This window comes from Nuphar pumila, chromosome 4 (assembly GCF_984573655.1).
Source record: "Nuphar pumila chromosome 4, dmNupPumi1.hap1.1, whole genome shotgun sequence".
Lineage (NCBI taxonomy): Eukaryota > Viridiplantae > Streptophyta > Magnoliopsida > Nymphaeales > Nymphaeaceae > Nuphar > Nuphar pumila.
In genome coordinates, this window is record NC_143252.1 from 113,921,310 (window position 1) to 113,940,318 (window position 19,009).

Genomic DNA, 19,009 nt, shown 5'->3' on the forward strand with positions numbered 1-19,009 from the left:
TCTTGCTCACCAAGCTTCACTACACTCCCATCACTACTTCGTTGCTTACTAAACCGACATTCCATATATTCTGTCTTACTCTTACTCAACTTAAAACCTCTTGCTTCCAATGTCTGTCTCCATAATTCTAACTTAGCATTAACCTCAGCTCTAGACTCATCAATCAAAACAATATCATCAGCAAACAACATACATCATGACACATTTTCTTGAATTGATCTCGTAAGCTCATCCATCACTATAGCAAATAGGAAAGGGCTTAAAGCAAATCCTTGATGTAACCAAACCGTTATAGGAAAATTGGTTGTCACCCCTCCACAAGCGCGGACATTGGTTACTACTCTTTCATACATATCCTTAATTATACTAATGTACTTAAGAGAACCACCTTTCTTCATCATTGTCATTAAAATATTTTTAATATTTTAATATTTTTTTAAAATTTGAATGAACTTTTTTTACGTTACAAAAAGAAAGGCCGATTCAGCTTGATCCAGACTTGAACCGAATTGAAAATCAATTCAGGTCTGAAACCGATACGGACAACATTGCTTATCCACATAAAGAACCCATCCTTGTAAAGGCTACCATATCCTTTTGAGATTTATACGGCTGCAGACTTTCATGATCACAAGAAAGTAAGAATGCTTTTTACCCATGCAGACTTTCAATCAAAAGTCAAAACCTTTATATACACCTCTCTAACCCTGAATGTAAGTGATGGGCTGATGGCTATTAGTTTTCCAAGCAATTCTTTCCATAACTTGGGTGGCAACTGATAGTATTTTTAAATATAACGATTTTGTTACAATATTCTCAAATGCCAATGTAATACCAAGGAGTATGATATTTTCAAAATAGCACCTACTTTGAAAACATTGTGTTTTTATCACAATACTGGCAAGTCTGGCATGATGAAAACATTTTGTAAAAAACTTTTCATATTGTCCTTAGAATTTCCCAAGAAAAACCAGATTTTTTAAAATATCACGAGATTTTCCATCACTGACATTTTTCCAAGTAATGTTGGGGGCAATAGTGGATCATATTTGGAAAGAAGTCACACATGGTGAAACAATTAAGAAAGACTATTAGCTTATATTGGGAAATCTGACCTAGGAAGCTGTCAATCGTGTGAATACATCACTCACTAGGAAAGATTACCAACGTAAAGATCCCAGATCATAATGGGAACTATTTGTTTGTAAACTGTGTATAGAAGTACCTTATAAAATCCCTAGAGTCAGGGATCCAAAGATTGTAGATTGTAGATATATATTACTGTAATAGAAAAACAGATATGCGTTTTCATTCTATCCATGCATCTTCTTCTTAACAGAACAAAATCTTCCTGGATCTTTTCAAAATCTTGGTTTACTATTTCTTTGACCAACAATTGGTATAATATAGCAAGGATTCAGCAACTTAATCTTCCCATGTTTTTGAAGAGGTTCCTGTGTAGACTATGAAACCTCCAAAATCTGCTCTTTATTTCATAGCATAGTCACAAATCTCAGTCATATTTTTTAAAATATCGTTTTTAACGTGATATTTTTAAAAGCCAGTATGACCCTGAAAAAACTTCCTTTTCAAAATATCATCTATTTTAAAATATCCCAAATCAATTGTAATATTATCACGATATCAACACTTATTTATGCTTTTCAAAGTTATATATTTTTATAACTTTAAATTTTACATGCGACAATACTTTCCAAAAAAATTTAAATTACCATGAGATTTTTCCTCTCTAAGAAAATCCTAGTACCAATATTTGTGCATTGTTTCAAAGATACACACAAATCAATGAGCATTATTGGAAAAAGGTTAAGATTTTTCCCAGAAGAGATATGTAATGATAGCATACGGAAATCAGTTTTCATTTTCATACAAGATGTTGAGTTATCAGAATAATTGGATCTTAAGAATTCTCCGGACATATGATTATCCAAAAAAATATTATTTATCCAGATATACGATGCAGCTTAATTGGGTATCAGGAAGAACAGTTTCAAGTTTCACTAGTACCTGAAACATCACCATCAGCAGTGTCTAAAGCTTCAGTCTTGGATGAGTCTTGTTCTAGGATGCAAGCTAAGCTCTCCTTTCTCAGACCAACAATATTCTGCATATGCCCATGAATCGGTTCCCCCATCAAACCAACAAAATCTCCATGTCTCTCGGTCTGTAACGATTCATTTGAATTAATCTCCGGCCTGGAAACTTCAACAGAATCAGATACGATCACCGGTTTCTGTTCGACCTGGCCTTCAGCACTTGTAGCACCAACATCTGTTTCAACAGCTACAGATCCAAGGCCATGAACTACAGATCTAGGTCTAGATATGTTCTCAGAATCAGGATGACCAATGTCACCAACTTTAATCAAGCCACTCTTGGGACTTGATGCAAACTCTGAGAATTCCGTAACTGCATCTGCAAACTCTTCTTCTTCAAACCTGCTTGATGTCCCACCAACTTCTGCTACCACGCTTTTCTCCACCCCAAATTCTTGTGAACCATTACTTTTAACAGCACCAACATCGGGTTTAACTACGTAACATAAGAAAGGAAGAGGGAAATAAAAAGGAAAACACTTCAATGAGCAATTCAACTTGGATTCAACAATCACTTTTCTCAATTATAAATGGAAGAGCAGAAGATGGCACCAGGGGAACCATGTTCTTCTTCAGGCAAATCCTCGTCGGAACCCGGCGAACTTGATCGTTCTCGCTCTCGCAAACCAAGCGTCTTCGAATCAGCAAGCTTTCCGCAGTGCTTCTTATGGTTCCGCCGGTGTTTTGCGCTGGGATGAGGGTTTGGATACGTCCAGCCACACTTGTAACACACCCAAACTCCATGATTGTTGCTTCCTGCACATACATTTACCACAGATCAAGCCATTCAATCAGAGTATATAGCATGAAACTGAAACTGGGTAGGGAAGCAATCATACAATTATCACCATTACCCACAAAAACAAATGAATCAAGAACCAGAACACCACCACCCTCTCCCCTTAAAGGAACCTCATTTCTGGTAAAGTGACAAGCCACTAAACCACCTTCTGGTTTCCATGTTTTTGATTGTTAAGTGGAAGAAAAAGCTCAGTTGTTGGAAAAAACAAAAGAAAAAAGCAGGTACCAAAAGACTCTTAACTTTTCTGTTCTGTGCACGCAATGAGTAGAAACCAGAGGCAGTAAAAAACTAAATAAGAAGAGGGTGGGGGAAAAGCACATGCCTGATTCTGTCCTCTGTTTGTCTTCCTGCATTTGCAACACCACCACTCGGGACCAAAATTTAGAAACTCCCCAAATTCAACAACCGCCCTTTCTCTTTCACTGGAGAAAAAAGGAAAAAAAAAAAACACAAGAGATTTGTGTATGAAAATGGACGAGTACACTAAACTTGTTATTGTCTGCAGCAGACACCAAGCAGAGAACCACAGACGTTGGGAAGACAAAGAGCCGTGTATTTAATAAGAAATAAACTGCAAAGATTCCGTTAAACTAATCGAGAACACAAATCGAAACTGCAAAATATTCTCATATTGCTAGAGAGAGAGCGAGAGACCACACAGAAAAAAAAAACTTCTGTGGAAAAAGGAGTTGAACTTAGAGCGAATAAGACGAAGACAAAATCAGAACGAAGAACGAGATTTTGCTATGACAAGAGAGAGAGAGAGAGCGAGAGAGTTTACGAGTTCTAGAGAGAGAGAGAGAGAGAGAGAGAGAGAGAGAGAGAGAGAGAGTGTAGAATTCTCACCAGACCGACCAACCAAGTCTAACCATACGATCGTAATAAGCAGCAGCACGCTCCGCATGTGTAACGTGGGCCCCACAATCTTGACTAACGGCTAGCTTCGCCCTCTGTCTCTTTCCTGTCCTCTCGCTGTCTTTCTTCTCTCTCTAAATTGATAATTAATATCACTGTTTCACGCTGTGGGTATATAAATATATATAGAGAGAGTCTTGTATTAATAGGAACAACCATATTGAGGTTTTCACTTGTTTGCAAAGTTCTGTATTTGTCCATTGGACTCGGACCAGGCCCAAGTCAAGGTTCAAGTGAATACATTTGACTTGATTCAGCGGTCTGGTGTACGCCCAATCTGAGCCACAAACCAGACTCGGGTCAAAACCAGACTTTAAACTTTGAAAGCTGTTGTTTGTCACTGTCCAAAATCCAAATGGTATAGGTATTGAACAACCAAGCTTAATTGGTGTAAAGTTTTGACTTGGCATTGATCTTGGTCAGGTCTTCGGTTAGTCAGGTCAAGTGAGCCCGATGCACTGTGGGCTTGTTGGTGGTCTTCAATTGCCCTGGAGATCTTTCGATCTAGTGACCCGAGGTCGGATAAAGTGTGGGTTTGATTGATCCTCAAGAAAACGAGGGATCTCATATCCGTGGATTAAGATGTTTAAAGCCCCTTCCCCGCCCCCCTCTTAAAATCCATGGTTAGGGCTACTAAACGAACCGAGCAGCTCATGAATCGGCTCATCGCGAACTTGTTCATGATCGGCTTATAGCTGGCAAAGCCGAGCCATGAGCAACACGTTAAACGAGTCAAGCCTGAATACAAGTGTTAAACTCAGTTGGCGAGAGCTTGTGTGGATAAAAGATATACATAAAATATGAATTAATAAGTGTAAAATATAAAATATATATTTTAAGCGTAATATATGCTTTCCGGTTTCACATAAATATTAGAAAGTCTCGTTTCCCGTTTCCCGTTTCCCGTTTCCGTTTCCGTTTCCGTTTCCCAACACTTTTCTCATTTCAGTTTCCCTTCCTGGCAACCGTAGGTGAGAAAAAGACCACCCTACTCTTACGAGGCAGACCCTGCCGTGGTGCCCATTGAAACATGACATATATATAATATCTCCATGCATTGCACTCTCCAATGGTGCATGGGTGTGTCTCTAGCTTTTAGAGGTGGGGCCAAGTAAGGCAGGGTGGTTGTTAGGGGTGGCAATTGGGTCGGGTTGGCGGGTTGGTGGGTCGTGTTTTACGTATGACCTAACGCCACCTTATACATGATTTCCAAGTTTGGTAATAAAAAAGCGATCCAATTAACTATTTGAATCCGATCTATAGGGTCTAATTAGCACCGAGCCAGTTAGCAACTTGTAAACCACATTTGATCTATATCCAAACATAAAAGGTCAGCCAGGGGCGCAATACTTGAAATAGTGATTCATACAAAAACACTTAAATTGACATCGGCTAAAACAAATTTTTTATTAATATTTTATTATAAAAAATAATTTATATATTTTTTAATTAATTTTTTATTGCCGAGATTTTGCCAAAAAATGCAAGATTTATGGATTTTTTTCAATTTCTCACAAGTTTTTGAAAAACGAGAAATTGGCGATAAAAACTTTTGTCACTATGTCTGAAACCAATTAAGCTCGGGCGGGGACTGGCTCGATTGTTTAATCAGGCCCGAAACAGACAGGACCTATGTACAAAATGCATAGGGCCCATCCTGTTAACTAAGTTGGGCATAAAGGGCCTGGCTGAGTTTGGCCCAAGGTAACTGGATCCGGCCAGAATATGGGTTAGGCTGACCCAATGGCTACCCTTAACTGTGGGGCACTCTTGAGGAACGTTTTTTACTCCACTCAAGGGAAGCCACTTTCCCTCGAAAGATGGTGTTTCACTGTGGGAGTGGTGTGAGCTCATTTTGATAGGAATCTAGTTTTTTTGTGTTTATTATGTGAAACTTCACCCCCATATCTCTCACATGGATGTTTGCTTTGCCTATGTAGCACATTCACTAGTGGCAGGAAATAAATGATGCCACCAACACTATGATAGGAAATAACTTAAATTTATCTTGGTGGTTTGAGATTTTTGTTTTGTTTAGTATTGTGGTTACTTTGAATTATGCTGTGATTTTCGTTTGAAGTTGACTGGTATTTAAAACTGTTCTTTTATGCCATGCCATATGATATTTTGCAATGATGAAACATATGTGATTCGAATGAACCTTGATCTTTTGGTAGAGATATTCATATATATTTTGTTCACATGACAATGTAAACATTTATTTTGATGTTGTGTTTTTTACTATAACTGGCAGTAGTCTGACCTTCTCCATATTATCATTTTTTAATAAGCTAATGATAGTGTTTTTTTACAATAAAACCATAATTTTTTAAAGATTGTCCTGTTTGAATTCTGTTTTTTATTCCTTCATTTAAAAACTTTAAGACTTGATGATTATTTTTGGGTTATAATAATTATTTAGAATGATGTTTTATTTTCTTTGTAACCCACGCTTTAAGAAATAAACATGAGAGATTACCAACTCTTAAGTCATGAAAGAAGAAGTTAAACCTAAATACATGCTTACACTATAAACTGTATTCTTACTTAAATATGGAAAATGATTGGAAACCCTATAAAGCGTGACCAAGTTAACAGGGTGTTTGTTTCATGTCCTTTGCTAAGCTAAGAAAGAGACTCTCTTTAGATAGGAAATAAAGCATCTTTCTAGAAAGGTGAAACATGTCCATAAGAAAGTATACAGGGGGACCCACATAATAAATGCAAAAAAAAAAAAAAAACTGTTTTCTTGTCAAAATGCTTTTCCTCTTGCCCTTTGTAAGGAAAGAGACTTTAGAAAAGGTCCAAGTTCATAAACTTGGTCACTTTCCGTATTCTCCCCAATGTTATATGGTAAAAGTAGAGATGTTGCATTTGGTTGCCAGATTGTGACAAGGGGACTGTAACTTGGTGTCGAAGCAAACGCTCGAGTAAGACATTAATTGTGCCCAACTTCACTCACTGTCCCATGCTTCACACATACGTGTGCTAGTAAGACCACTAGTTTACCTGCTTTGGGCCTTTTTTACCTGCTCATTACTTGGTAATTACCGCGAACTTTCTGCCTTCCATCTTTTTCTTGCCAAGTCCAAGCACCGTTTTATAGGAGAGGATCACGTGCAATGCCATTGCACACTTTTAATGTACTGCTGCACCCGATCACCCTGTATCTTTGGGATACAGCCCGTGAAGATTTTTTTTTTTAAAAGGCAAGCTGCAGTTAGGCAGGCCCCCATCAGTTATTATTCAATCGTACCATTTGGGTTTTGAACCTGCAACGTCCCACCATAGGGAGACGTGCACTGACAGCTCTTACCTACCACGCGGAGACCCGTTGGTATTACATTGAAGAATTGCTGCAATACATCGCTCTCGGATTGTGTGCCTTTTAGGTACTCAGCCACTCAAAACGTAACACTTGTCGTTTGTTTGTCTTTATTTTTTTTCATTAATGGCATTTTTTTTATAAAAAATGGTTGAAAAGACCAATGATTTTTTTTTTTTTCTATTAATCACTTTTATGTTCAGCAATTTCTGCAAACAATTCTTCTATTTTCAAAAGAAAGTCACCATTAAGTTCAAAAGAATGTCACCAATTTCTGAAAAAACTTTTATTTTTTTTTTGCAAATCCGACCTTACAGATGTTTCGGCATTGTCCATTTCGACTATTGGATTGTGTTTTTCGATAAAGAAAAAAAAATTAATATTTTCTAAAATTCACAAACTGTTAATTTTCAACCCTAAAAAAAAAAAAAAAATTCTTGTTTACGTATACAAGAACCAGTTTCTATGAAATCAAACATGCAAAATACATGTATATGGTCGATTAAAAAAAGGAACTCATAAAAAACTTGGTTGAAACAAAAGTTGAAGTATTTCCAGTTTCCAGTCCTTGCTAAATAGGAAAGGACCATGTAATAAAACAATAACTTAGCGTGCGGTTTACGGTATATGCATAAATTCCTTTTGACTTTTCTTCTCCAGCTGGGGATGCTTTCAATGAATTTCCTACAGTTAGGGATGTGAACTAGGGGTCAACGGGTCGGTTTTACCTGGACCGGACCCGGACCAAACCCTATAGGGTATGGGTATGCTGACAGATAATATAGCCCGATTAAGACTAGGGGTGGCAATCGGGTCAGGTCGGCGGTTTGACGGGTCAGCATACCTCAACACGAATCTGACCCATTTATTAAACCGGTCGGCTGTGGCAAACACGAACCCGACCCATTTATTAAACGGGTAACCCGACACGACACGGTTAACCCATTTAATAAACGGGTCGGGTAAACAGGTTGCCGGGTTAGAGGGCGGGTTGGGTTTGGGTAAACAGGTTGGCAGGTCAGGTTCGAGTAAACGGGTTGACCCGCCCGCCTAACCCATTTATTAAACAGGCCAGCCGGGTTGGCGGGTTGGCATGCCCCTAACACAAACCCAACCTGTTTAATAAACGGGTTAGGCAGGTTGACCCGTTTATGATACGAACCCGTTTAAGCCAAACCCAAACCCGGCTAAGAAGCGGGTTGGCGGGTCGTGTCAGATTTTGCCACCCTTAATTAAGACTCGGGTACGGACCTGAAGGTATAGTTTGTGAAATTTTACACCAGACCTGGGCCCAACCTGAGTTCCAATTAAGACTCGCAATTTTTCAATGTAAAAATGTTAAAAAATATTATTTTACCGGGTATGGTCCAGGTCTGGTTCATGTAATTTTTATTGGGTCTGGGTATGGTTTCTCTTATAGTAGACCTGGGTCTGGACCCGATACCATACCCATAATCTGGTTCAAGAATGGTTCCACCTGGGTCGGAACCAAACTAACCCGTTGACACCCCTACTGTGAACGAGTTGGGTTTGGTTTGGACTCAGGTGAAACCAGACCCAATCCTGAATTGAGATGATGGTTTCGGTTCCAAACCCAGGTCTAATCGGAGCTACCATAAAAGAAACTATAGTCGGATCCTATAAGGATTATAGGAACCAGACTTGGACCATACATCGTAAAATAATATTTTTTTGTATCATTTTTACATTGAAAAATTGCGGATCTTAGTCGAAAGTTAGGTTGGCCCCAGGTCTCATGAATTTTCACAAACAGTACCCAACTCCATATATTAATCGGACCCTTCAGAACCATCTCAAATTCTAATTGGGTCTTCTTATTAATTATCGCCAAACCCTGACCCTATAGGGTATGATACCGGTCGGGTTCGGGTCAAATCTGACTCATTGACAACCCTACCTACAGTTAGTTGCATCACAAGTGCTCCATGATTCTCTACTTCCACCAAACAGTCTATGTAGTGGACTGATGGCTTTTCAAATTTAAAATATTTTCTTTAAATAAATCACTTATTGATCAGCTTGTAAATTAAGCTCAGCTCATAACGAGCTTGGGCTAGGCTCAGCTATCGACGATCTCACAAGCCGAGCCCGAACAGCCCAAACTCGGTTCATTTACCAGTCCTAGATCTAACCTAGCTACCACTGTTCTGTCCGGCCCTATTGCCTGTGATAAAGACACCAAGTTCAATAATCACTGTTTTTTCATTTACTACACTAAAAAGTCTAAAATATAATAATTATCTCTTTATCCAACAACTAGAAGAAGGGGTCAACACATAATGAAAGAAAATTACCATGTTATGCATCAATGATGTAGATCCCAACATCAGCTTTTAAATTTTTCCAACTACTACAGTGAACTAGCATGCGTCAGAATAATTATGATACTTAATTTTTAAGGATAATTATTTTGAATATGGGCCCTTGGATTTTTATAATAATGAAAAAATTGTTTGTCATAGCTGTCACATTTATATTGTTACTGGTTATGATGGAAAAAATGATGGTTCATTTCCATTTCCTAAAGCAAGTGAATCATGCAAGCAATGCATATTTGTCTCTAAGTAGCCTTGCTATGCAGACAAGACATTCACATGGTTCTTTGCCTTGAACTGTAATATATTTGCTTTCCTTTTGTTTGGATCGAGAAGAAAGGCTCTAAACTTCTTTTTTTTTATTTAAAGGCAAGCTGGGGTTAGGCAGATCCCTACCCGTTATACAACTATAACATTGGGTTTTGAACCTGCAACGTGTCAGGTGACGTGCACTAGCTGCTCCTACCAGACAAGCGGAGCCCTGTTGGTGGCCCTAAATTTACACAAGTAATGATATCATAACCGAATCGAGTCAGTCTGAATCGGCCAATTCCAATCAAATCAGCTCCTAGCCCGCTTCGATACAGAGGTCACTGCATGAGAGATTAAAAAACAAAAGGAATTTTTTTTGAAAAACACACCTAATTCTTTGGGCATTAATAAAAAAAAATGCACCTCAGTTTTGAAAAGATTTAAAAAAGCACTTAAAATTTTGCACTGTTAATAAAAAAACAAGCTTCCATCCATTTAACTTAGGTTATCACTAACGGAAGATGAGTTAAAAGAGTTAATTTATTAGCTAACCCTCCAAAGATTAATTCCCTCTTTTTTGGGTGCATCTTTGAGAATATGATGTTGAGGGTAAAATGATAATTTTACATCACATTTAACAGCAAACTTGACTGTAGTAAACTTGTAAGCCTTTTTAATTAACCATGATATATTTTAGGTGTGTTTTTAAAAATTTCCAAAGCTTAGGTGCCTTTTTTAAAACTTAAAAAGTTTTTCCAAACAAAAAATGGCTGATTTTAGCCTGAATCCGCTGGAATTGGCCACATTTTATTTAACACATTTTATTTTTTTTATATTTTTAAGAGGCATAATTTTTTTGATATTTTATATTTTTGTGACACGTCATCTGATGGTGAAGAAATTGACCAGTTCCGATATTTGGTTCGATTTTGGATCATTTTGAAAACCGATTCAGCCCCAAAACTGATTCTAACAACATTTGTTCTAAGTTCTTGTTCCATTGGTACTACCTTATAAATCTCGAATCCAGATTCAAAGCTACTTTGTTTGATCTACTCTTCAATTCTCCAATTGTAAATTCCAATCATTCATGATCCGGTTCATATATGATCCATAGTTACCCATACTTGTGAAATTACTTCTAAGCTGTTTACACCACAACAAAGCCGTGGATTAGCGACGACCACATTCCGTCGCTATTCCGTCGCTAACAGGCTTAGCGACGGATTAGCGACGGTATGCTTACGTCGCGATTTTTTCGACGCTAACTGGCGACAGAATAAATTTGTCGCCAGGTCCGTCGCTAATTGCGACAGAATAACGAGCGATATATTCCGTCGCCAATCCGCCGGTACTAAACGGCGACCACGGCTTGGCGACGGATTTACGTTCGTCGCTACGGATGGTTCCGTCGCTAATCCGTCGCAAACACGAAAAAAAATTAAAAAAAATTATTTGAAAATTAAATACCGAGAACGGTACAATTTAAATTTCCTGTACAATTTATATTTCTTGTAAATAAAAAATAAACCACACAAAAAATTCCATATAAAAGGAATCTACAACAATTAATCGTTTCACCTTAAAATTAACAAGTTCAATTAACTACAATTCAATAATTATATTTAAGAAACAAAAAAAAAATAGAACTTCAACACAGTTCTCTAATCATCGCCAAGATTTTGTGCGTCTTCTTTTTTATTGCCTTTATCTGTCCCTTCAGCTCCGCTACGCTGATTATCGCTAGCAGCCTACACAAGAAAAGAACAGTCAGTATTGATAAACAAAATATAATGAAATAAATTACACACTATATGTGATTCTATCATGTGCTCATATGTGTTCTAAGGCAATAAAAAAACTTTATATGTGATTCTATCATGCTCATATGTGCTCTAAGGCAGACAAAAAACTATATATGTGATTCAATAATGCTCATATGTGTGCTAAGGCAGTCAAAAAATTGAATATGTGATTATAGCATGCTCACATGTGTTCTAAGACAGACAGAAAAACTCTATATGTGATTCTATCATGCTCATATGTGCTCTAAGGCAAGCAAAGCAAAAAACTTTATATGTGAATATATCATGAATGATATATGTTCTAAGGCAGTAAAAAAATTCTATATGTGATTTTGGCATGCTCATATGTGTTCTCAGGTAGTCAAAAAACTGAATATGTGATTATAACATGCTCATATGTGTTCTCAGGCAGTCAAAAAACTGAGTATGTGATTACAACATGCTCATATGTGTTCTAAGACAATCAAAAAAACTTTATATATGATTCTATCATACTCATATGTGCTCTAAAGCAGACAAAAAACTTTATATGTGATTATAGCATGCTCATATGTGCTCTGAGGCAGACAAAAAACTCTACATGTGATTCTATCATGCTCATATGTGCTCTAAGACAGTCAAAAAAACTTTATATGTGATTCTATCATGCTCATATGTGCTCTAAGACAGGCAAAAAACTTTATATGTGATTATAGCATGCTCATATGTGCTCTAAGGCAGGCAAAAAACTCTATATGTGATTCTATCATGCTCATATGTGCTCTAAGGCAGGCAAAAAGTTATATATGTGATTCGATTATGCTCATATGTGTTCTAAGGCAGACAGACAAAAAACTGAATATGTGATTATACCAGAGAGGGACCTGCAATCAAAGATCCTCTGTTCAGTACAAGATTGTTGATCTCATCTCGGAGAAAGGGGGCGACGATGTCATGGAAGTAGTCATTCATTGTGTTCTTAATGATCTGGCGTACATCATCATCGGAAAGAATAGGCTGCTGCTTGGAGCTTATGTCGACAGAAGAAGTCGGTGAACCATATCTGGAAGAAGCAATAACTGGTGAAGTGTTCAGATTACTCCCAAACCCGAACATGCGACCCTTTTTGGGTTCACCTACTGCAGTCACCCATGCTGCAGGATCAAATGATGGATGCTGAGTAGCGTCATTGCCATATCGCTCTACCATCTGTTGCTCATATGCCTCCTACAAAATAATGTTTAAAGTATGCATTAATAATTAATGATAACATTATGATAACTTGCATATTGCAATGATTATTAATAGAATAAATACATACTATTGTCGTTCTCGCCTTCTCTGATACGAAGACTCCCGTGGTCTTCCGTTTATGTGTTTCAACAAACACATCCTTATATGGTACAGTGCCTCCTTTTTTTGCTTCCTGCGAAGTTAAAGGACAAAAGATTTAGTTCATAAGTTTGCAATAATACTTATAAAATTAATATGATATATTGATGAGTTACCATTTTCTTCAAGTGGATCCCAAATGTCTTAGATCCACCTGTGTGTAGATGGGCTTCAGGCATTTTCGCTCGATTTCGTGCAGCCTTCGCAGAGCGATTTCGAAATGCATCTCCCGCCCACTTATCGCACATTTCATCCCAATAATCTCTCCTGATAGTAATAAGGCCATGGCTCTTCCACTGTAGTGGATCATCTATTATGCCATATGCTTTTTTTGCTGCAGTCTTCATAGTATGCAGCATGTCTGCAAATCGATTGGCAGCCACCTTCTGCCACACCTTCCTTGCATCATTTTCTTCCACCATAGTTGCGAAGCGATTCGAAACCTACAAATATTTTCAGAAAGTTAGTAGACATTACTTAAATAAATTAAATATAAAACACATTAACTATGAGAAACAACTATATACCATGAATAAGGACCACAATCTGTCTAACACCTTCTTTGGGTACTCTTTCCATTGAGCCACCGGTCCTGGTAGATGTTGAAGAAGTGAACTCCTAATCTCCCGTACTACTTCTTGTGGTTCAAACCTCGTGCTGCACATAAATTGGTACATAGTAAATATCAATATAAAATATTTATAAGATATGCAATAATTGAAAATGAAATACTTACGATCGATTATCGATATACACTATTCGAATGAGTCTTCTTGTGGCAGACTGAGAAGACCCTGCTTCCTGTGTTGGCTCATGACTTGTTTGATCAACTGGTGTAGGTGGGTCGTGTACAGGCGAAACATCATCTGTAAAAAAATATGTTAGACTTTCTCAGAATACGCATTTGAACTAATCAAGCATCCAATTAGTTAAATGATATACCTATCACAGGAGCCCGTGAAGATAAAGGCTGGGCCTGACTACTACTATGAGTGACCACTGTAACCTCCACGAACCATATTCTAACAAGTAACATATGTCATACAATACATTCAAGTCATTCACATCAAGTATTACAATACATTCAAGTTATTCGCATCAAGTATTACAATAATTCAAATCATTCGTTGCATAAATTACAATACATTCAAATAATTCAAATCATTCACATCAAGTATTGCAATGCATTCGAATCATTCGTATCAAGTATTACAATACATTCAAATAATTCAAATCATTCGTATCAACGACTACCGGGGTCGACCCCCTACCGGAACAGGCAGGGGCAAGGAGTTAACCCCTTGCCGGAACAGCAGGGGGTTAACCCTCTGCCGGAAAACGCAGGGGGTTAACCCCCTGCCGAAAAACGCAGGGGGTTAACCCCTTGCCGAAACCTACATTTTCCGGCAGGGGGTTGCCCCCTGCCTGAAAATGCGGGGGGGGGGGGGGGGGGGGGTGCCTTCCTTTACCTGTCTCCGGGGGTTGGGACCGGCGGACGACGAATGACGGGAGCGGCGAACGACGGGAGCAACGAAAGAAGAAAAGGAAAAGCTGTCTGGGATCAGGGTTATTTGAAAATTGGCGACGGCTTAGCGACGAATGAATTCCGTCGCTATGCCAACGTAAATCAAATTTACGGAACGAGTGATGGACTATATTCCGTCGCCAAGTCCGTTGCTCAGTAGCGACCGACTAGATTCGGTCGCCAACGTCGTCGGCAAATGGTGCGACCGTAACGACAAACCATTACGTCGCAAAATCCGTCGCTAAGTAGCGTCAGACTGAGCGACGGACTATATTCCGTTGCTATGTTCGTAAACTTCATTAATTATAGCGACGAATATTTGTCGCTCGGTAATCCGTCGCTAACTAGCGACAGAAAAATTCCGTCGCTAACAACGTATTTTCTTGTAGTATTATGCAGCCATGATCCTAGTAGTTGCTTGCCAGTTCTCACTGCCGCATTAGTAGGAGTAGATGATCAACATAAATGGGTTGGCCATGTACAACTAAATCTTACATACTTAGGGATGTAAACAGTTCAGATTTGGACTGGATGTGGCCAATACCAGATTAGACGAATCAGATGTTGTCTAAACAGATTCTAATTCGAATGGTGAAAAGCTCATACCATATCCATATCCACATCCAACTATAATCAGATAGCATTTTGGCTTACCAAATCCTACTAAACGAAGTTGGATTCAGTCTGATACATTGGCATCCCTAGATATGCTTGAATAGCATTACTGGGTCCGTACCTGGATTCTGATTCAAGTTGCAGCTGTCCCAATTGAACCTGAGCTACCAATTTTTCTAAATATGAGCTTAACATGAAAGTTAACAGAATCCATGTTTTATTGGCAGATTCAGATTAAAACTTCATGCCACACTCGACCAACTTGGGTTTGACATCGGGTCGGGTACCCGTCAGGCTTTAAGAATAACCTGGCTCCAAACGAGCTGGCTTGGACTCAATAAGAGTCAAGCCTGACCTGATCTGTGTTAGCCTAAAGTGAAAACATAACGGGCCTGTCCTGAACTTGTTGAAAAAAGTTTTAAAATATACTATATTTTATGATGGAGAAGTATACATTATTTATAAAGTTTTGGTGCATTTATTATTTCCCACAAAAAACTTTTGAAAAGTGTTTATTCTCGTATCTAAGAGGGAGAGAAGTTTCTTGAGGTTTAAATAGAGTTTTTTCTCTATATCTTGTAATTTGAAAACCCTTGTGTCTTAGGGTTACTTGTAGACATTGCTAAGCACAAGTCGATTGTTCATATGCGCTTGAGGGACGATGTGCCACTTTGATGATGCACTTTGAACTTCACAGCCGTGCTAGACATATCTAAGTCGCCTAGGTTCATTTTGACCATTTTGAGTCTATCTTGACTTTTGTATGAGTCAACTTTGACTTTTAGTTTCTTGCTTTATTTGACCCATTTGAGAGCTTTTAAAGTGCATTTGTATGGTGTTTATGGGGCTTTGTGATTGTTGGGTGATTTTTTTGGCCCTTGATTGTTGGTCAAAGGCAAGTAACCATTCATTTTTGTCCAATTTTTTAAATGTTGTATTTATGATTATTTAATCTCATTTATCGCCTAAATTGACTTTATCCTTCTTAAGTCTATTTGCATGTGAGAGATGTTACCTGATCTTGAAAAGCAGTGACACTCTTGAGGTATAAGCCTAGTTGTATCCTGTGAACTCAATCACGAATAAACTTATTTCGCATCTTTAAAAGTCCTGAAGTGGGTGATTAACATTTTAAAGATAGCGATCTTAAGAATGTTCCTCTAGGCTTGGGGATATCGATTTTTCTAACATTTTATTTTTATCCACCACCTGTTTTAACACTTTTAGAACTTCAATATGGCCTCTGGTTCGTCAACCAACTCCATCAACCTGTTGAGCCATGACTTTGAAAAGCTTGATCATTTTTATGGGTTAAATTCCAAACGATGGCAATTGAAGGTATCCTTCTTGTTGTCCAAACTACACATCAACTATGTCCTCAAGAAGACATGTTCCTCTGTTGTTGCTGGAGAAGTTGAGAGAGAGAGAGAGAGAGAGAGAGAGAGAGAGAGAGAGAAGTGACACACAAACAACAACCGATTCATTGTTTGACTTGTATTTTGCTTTGGAGTCGGTTAAAGAGTTGTAGAATGCTCTCAAGATCAAGTACAACGTAGAAGATACTTACAATAAGAGATTTCTTGTAGACCAATATATTAGTTTTATTATTGTTGATGATAAGCTTATACTTTATCGAATTCACGAGATGCAAATATTGACTTATAAGATCAAGAGAGAAGGTATGTATCTTGATGATGACTTATAAGTTACAACCATCATTTGAAAACTATTTTATTTTTGAAAAGAATATAAGAATCATCTTAAACATAAAAACAAAAAAGTCACTTTAGATGACCTTCTTAAGGATATATAAATTGAAGAGGAAACTCGTCTTCGTGACAAAAATAATTTGAGTCCTAAAAAGGTCCTACCTAAAGTGAATATTTTTAGTGACAAGTGAAAAAATAATAAAATTCAAGAAAAAAAGAAATAATTTCATGATAAAAAAAAGTAAACTGATAAAAAGAAAACCAATTGCTATTATGTGGCATGTTAAACTACTTTGTAACAGAATACAGAGATCATAAGAGGGTCGGTCCCAAGCCAAATGAGTTAGAGGAGAGACTTATAATTTCTAAAACCCTCATGGTGACTACTTATAGAGACCAATACCTGAACACTTGAAGGACTGTACATGTGGCAAATGATAGGGACTTGTTTAAGTCAAATGAATTAATGGGGGAGAAATGTAATCTCTTTATGAGAAACTCTTCACTTGAGAATGTCCACTGTGCTTCAGAAGTTTGTAAGAACTTAATCTTTGTTGATCTACTCTCTTAAAATAGTTTCAAAATTATGATTAAGTCTGAGATTGTAATTATGACCAAAGAGAAAATCTTTATAGGCAAATGATTTGCCACGAGTAGTATGCTTAAAATGAGCATCAATGAATTTGTTACTTCTGTTTATATAGTTGACTTATTTTCTTTGGCACTTACGATTATGACATATTAATTCTCATAGCATTTTTAATATGAATAATTTTGAACTGCTTTCTTGCATGTCAAAATAGAATAATCATAGGAATTAGATGGATTAAATTTCCATGCCAAACTAAGCTAACTAGTATTTCATTTTTTAACATAGAAAAAATTATAAATTGTTTGAATTATTGTATTTAGATGTGTATACTATGGATAATGTTTTATGTCATGATGACAATAGGTATTTTATTACCTTTATAGATGATTTTTTTTTTAAAATTTTGTTATGTTTATTTGATGAAACATGATCAAAATTCTTTTTTTATCTTGCTGAAGTATAAAATATGTTTAAAATCAAGATTATATATTTAAAACAGATAAAGGAGGTGAATACTTAGGTGAAGAATTTGATAAATTCTGTGAAGATAATGATATTATTCATCACTCTTGAAACTCTTGAATAGAATAAGGTAGTAGAAAGGAAAAATCAAACACTTATAAAAGTGATGAATGCTATGCTTTTTAATATGGTTCTACATCCCAACTTGTGAGGAGATGCTTTACTCACTACTTGTTATATTTTGAACTGAGTTCCTTACTCTAAATATGATAAATAATCTTACACATTGTGGTTTGGTAAGAAACCTAATCTAAGTTATTTTCGTGTTTGGAGTTGCTTAGCATATGCAAAAATTTTAGAAAATAAAATAAAGAAAGTAGGGCTTAAAGCATTTAAATGTGCATTTATTGGTTATGCTAAACATAACAAAACATATAAATTTTTGAATATTGCTAATGATGTTATTATTGAATCTAGAGATGCATATTTCATAAAGAATAAAAATGCACTTGATTCTCTTCTTAATGATAGACATACTTTAGTTGATGATCATCATGTTAATAACATGACTGAACATTTTAATGATTGTGATAATGAACCTAGAATTCAAGTTAGAAGCAGTAAATGCATTAAAAAACCAACTAATTTTAGATTTGATTTTATGCATTTATGGTTGAGAATGATTTTGTGTCTTTTTAAGTAGTCGTCTTCTCAAGATACTGCCTTTTGGAGAGAAACTATAAATGATGAAATTAATTCAATTATGTATAATAATATTTAAAAATTAATGGATTTACCTGTTAGTTACAAAACTAATAGTTGCAAATAGATTTAAAAAAAAAGCTAAAAAATGATGTTATAATTAAGAAATTTAAAGTTCATTTGGTTGAAAATTGATTTAAAAAAAAAGGTATTGATTATTTTGATATTTTTGCTCATGTAACTGGAATAGTTATTATTAGAATTTCGATTGCTATAACTGCTATATATAAGCTTGAAATCCATCAAATGAATGTGAAAACAAACTTTTTAAATAGAGAATTTGATATATATATATATATATATATGAAGTAGCTTGGAGGCGTTGTAATGCAAGGGCAAGAAAACATGCAAACTTGAGAAATCCTTATATGGATTAAAACATGCCCTTAATTAAGCAATGAAATGCAAAATTTGATAGTAC

The 19,009-nt window shown here is 36.7% G+C and overlaps 1 protein-coding gene across 1 annotated transcript in view; it reads right to left on the minus strand.

Annotated features, from left to right (window-relative positions):
* Nucleotides 1-19,009, minus strand: part of LOC149840669 (uncharacterized) — a 65,849-nt gene that overhangs the window by 8,155 nt on the left and 38,685 nt on the right. The window contains exons 2-3 of the mRNA XM_090005110.1: nucleotides 2,670-2,873; nucleotides 2,029-2,553 (exon numbers count right to left, since the gene is read on the minus strand). Coding sequence (XP_089861236.1) covers nucleotides 2,029-2,553; nucleotides 2,670-2,873 — 729 coding nt within the window. The remainder of the gene's footprint in view (nucleotides 1-2,028; nucleotides 2,554-2,669; nucleotides 2,874-19,009) is intronic.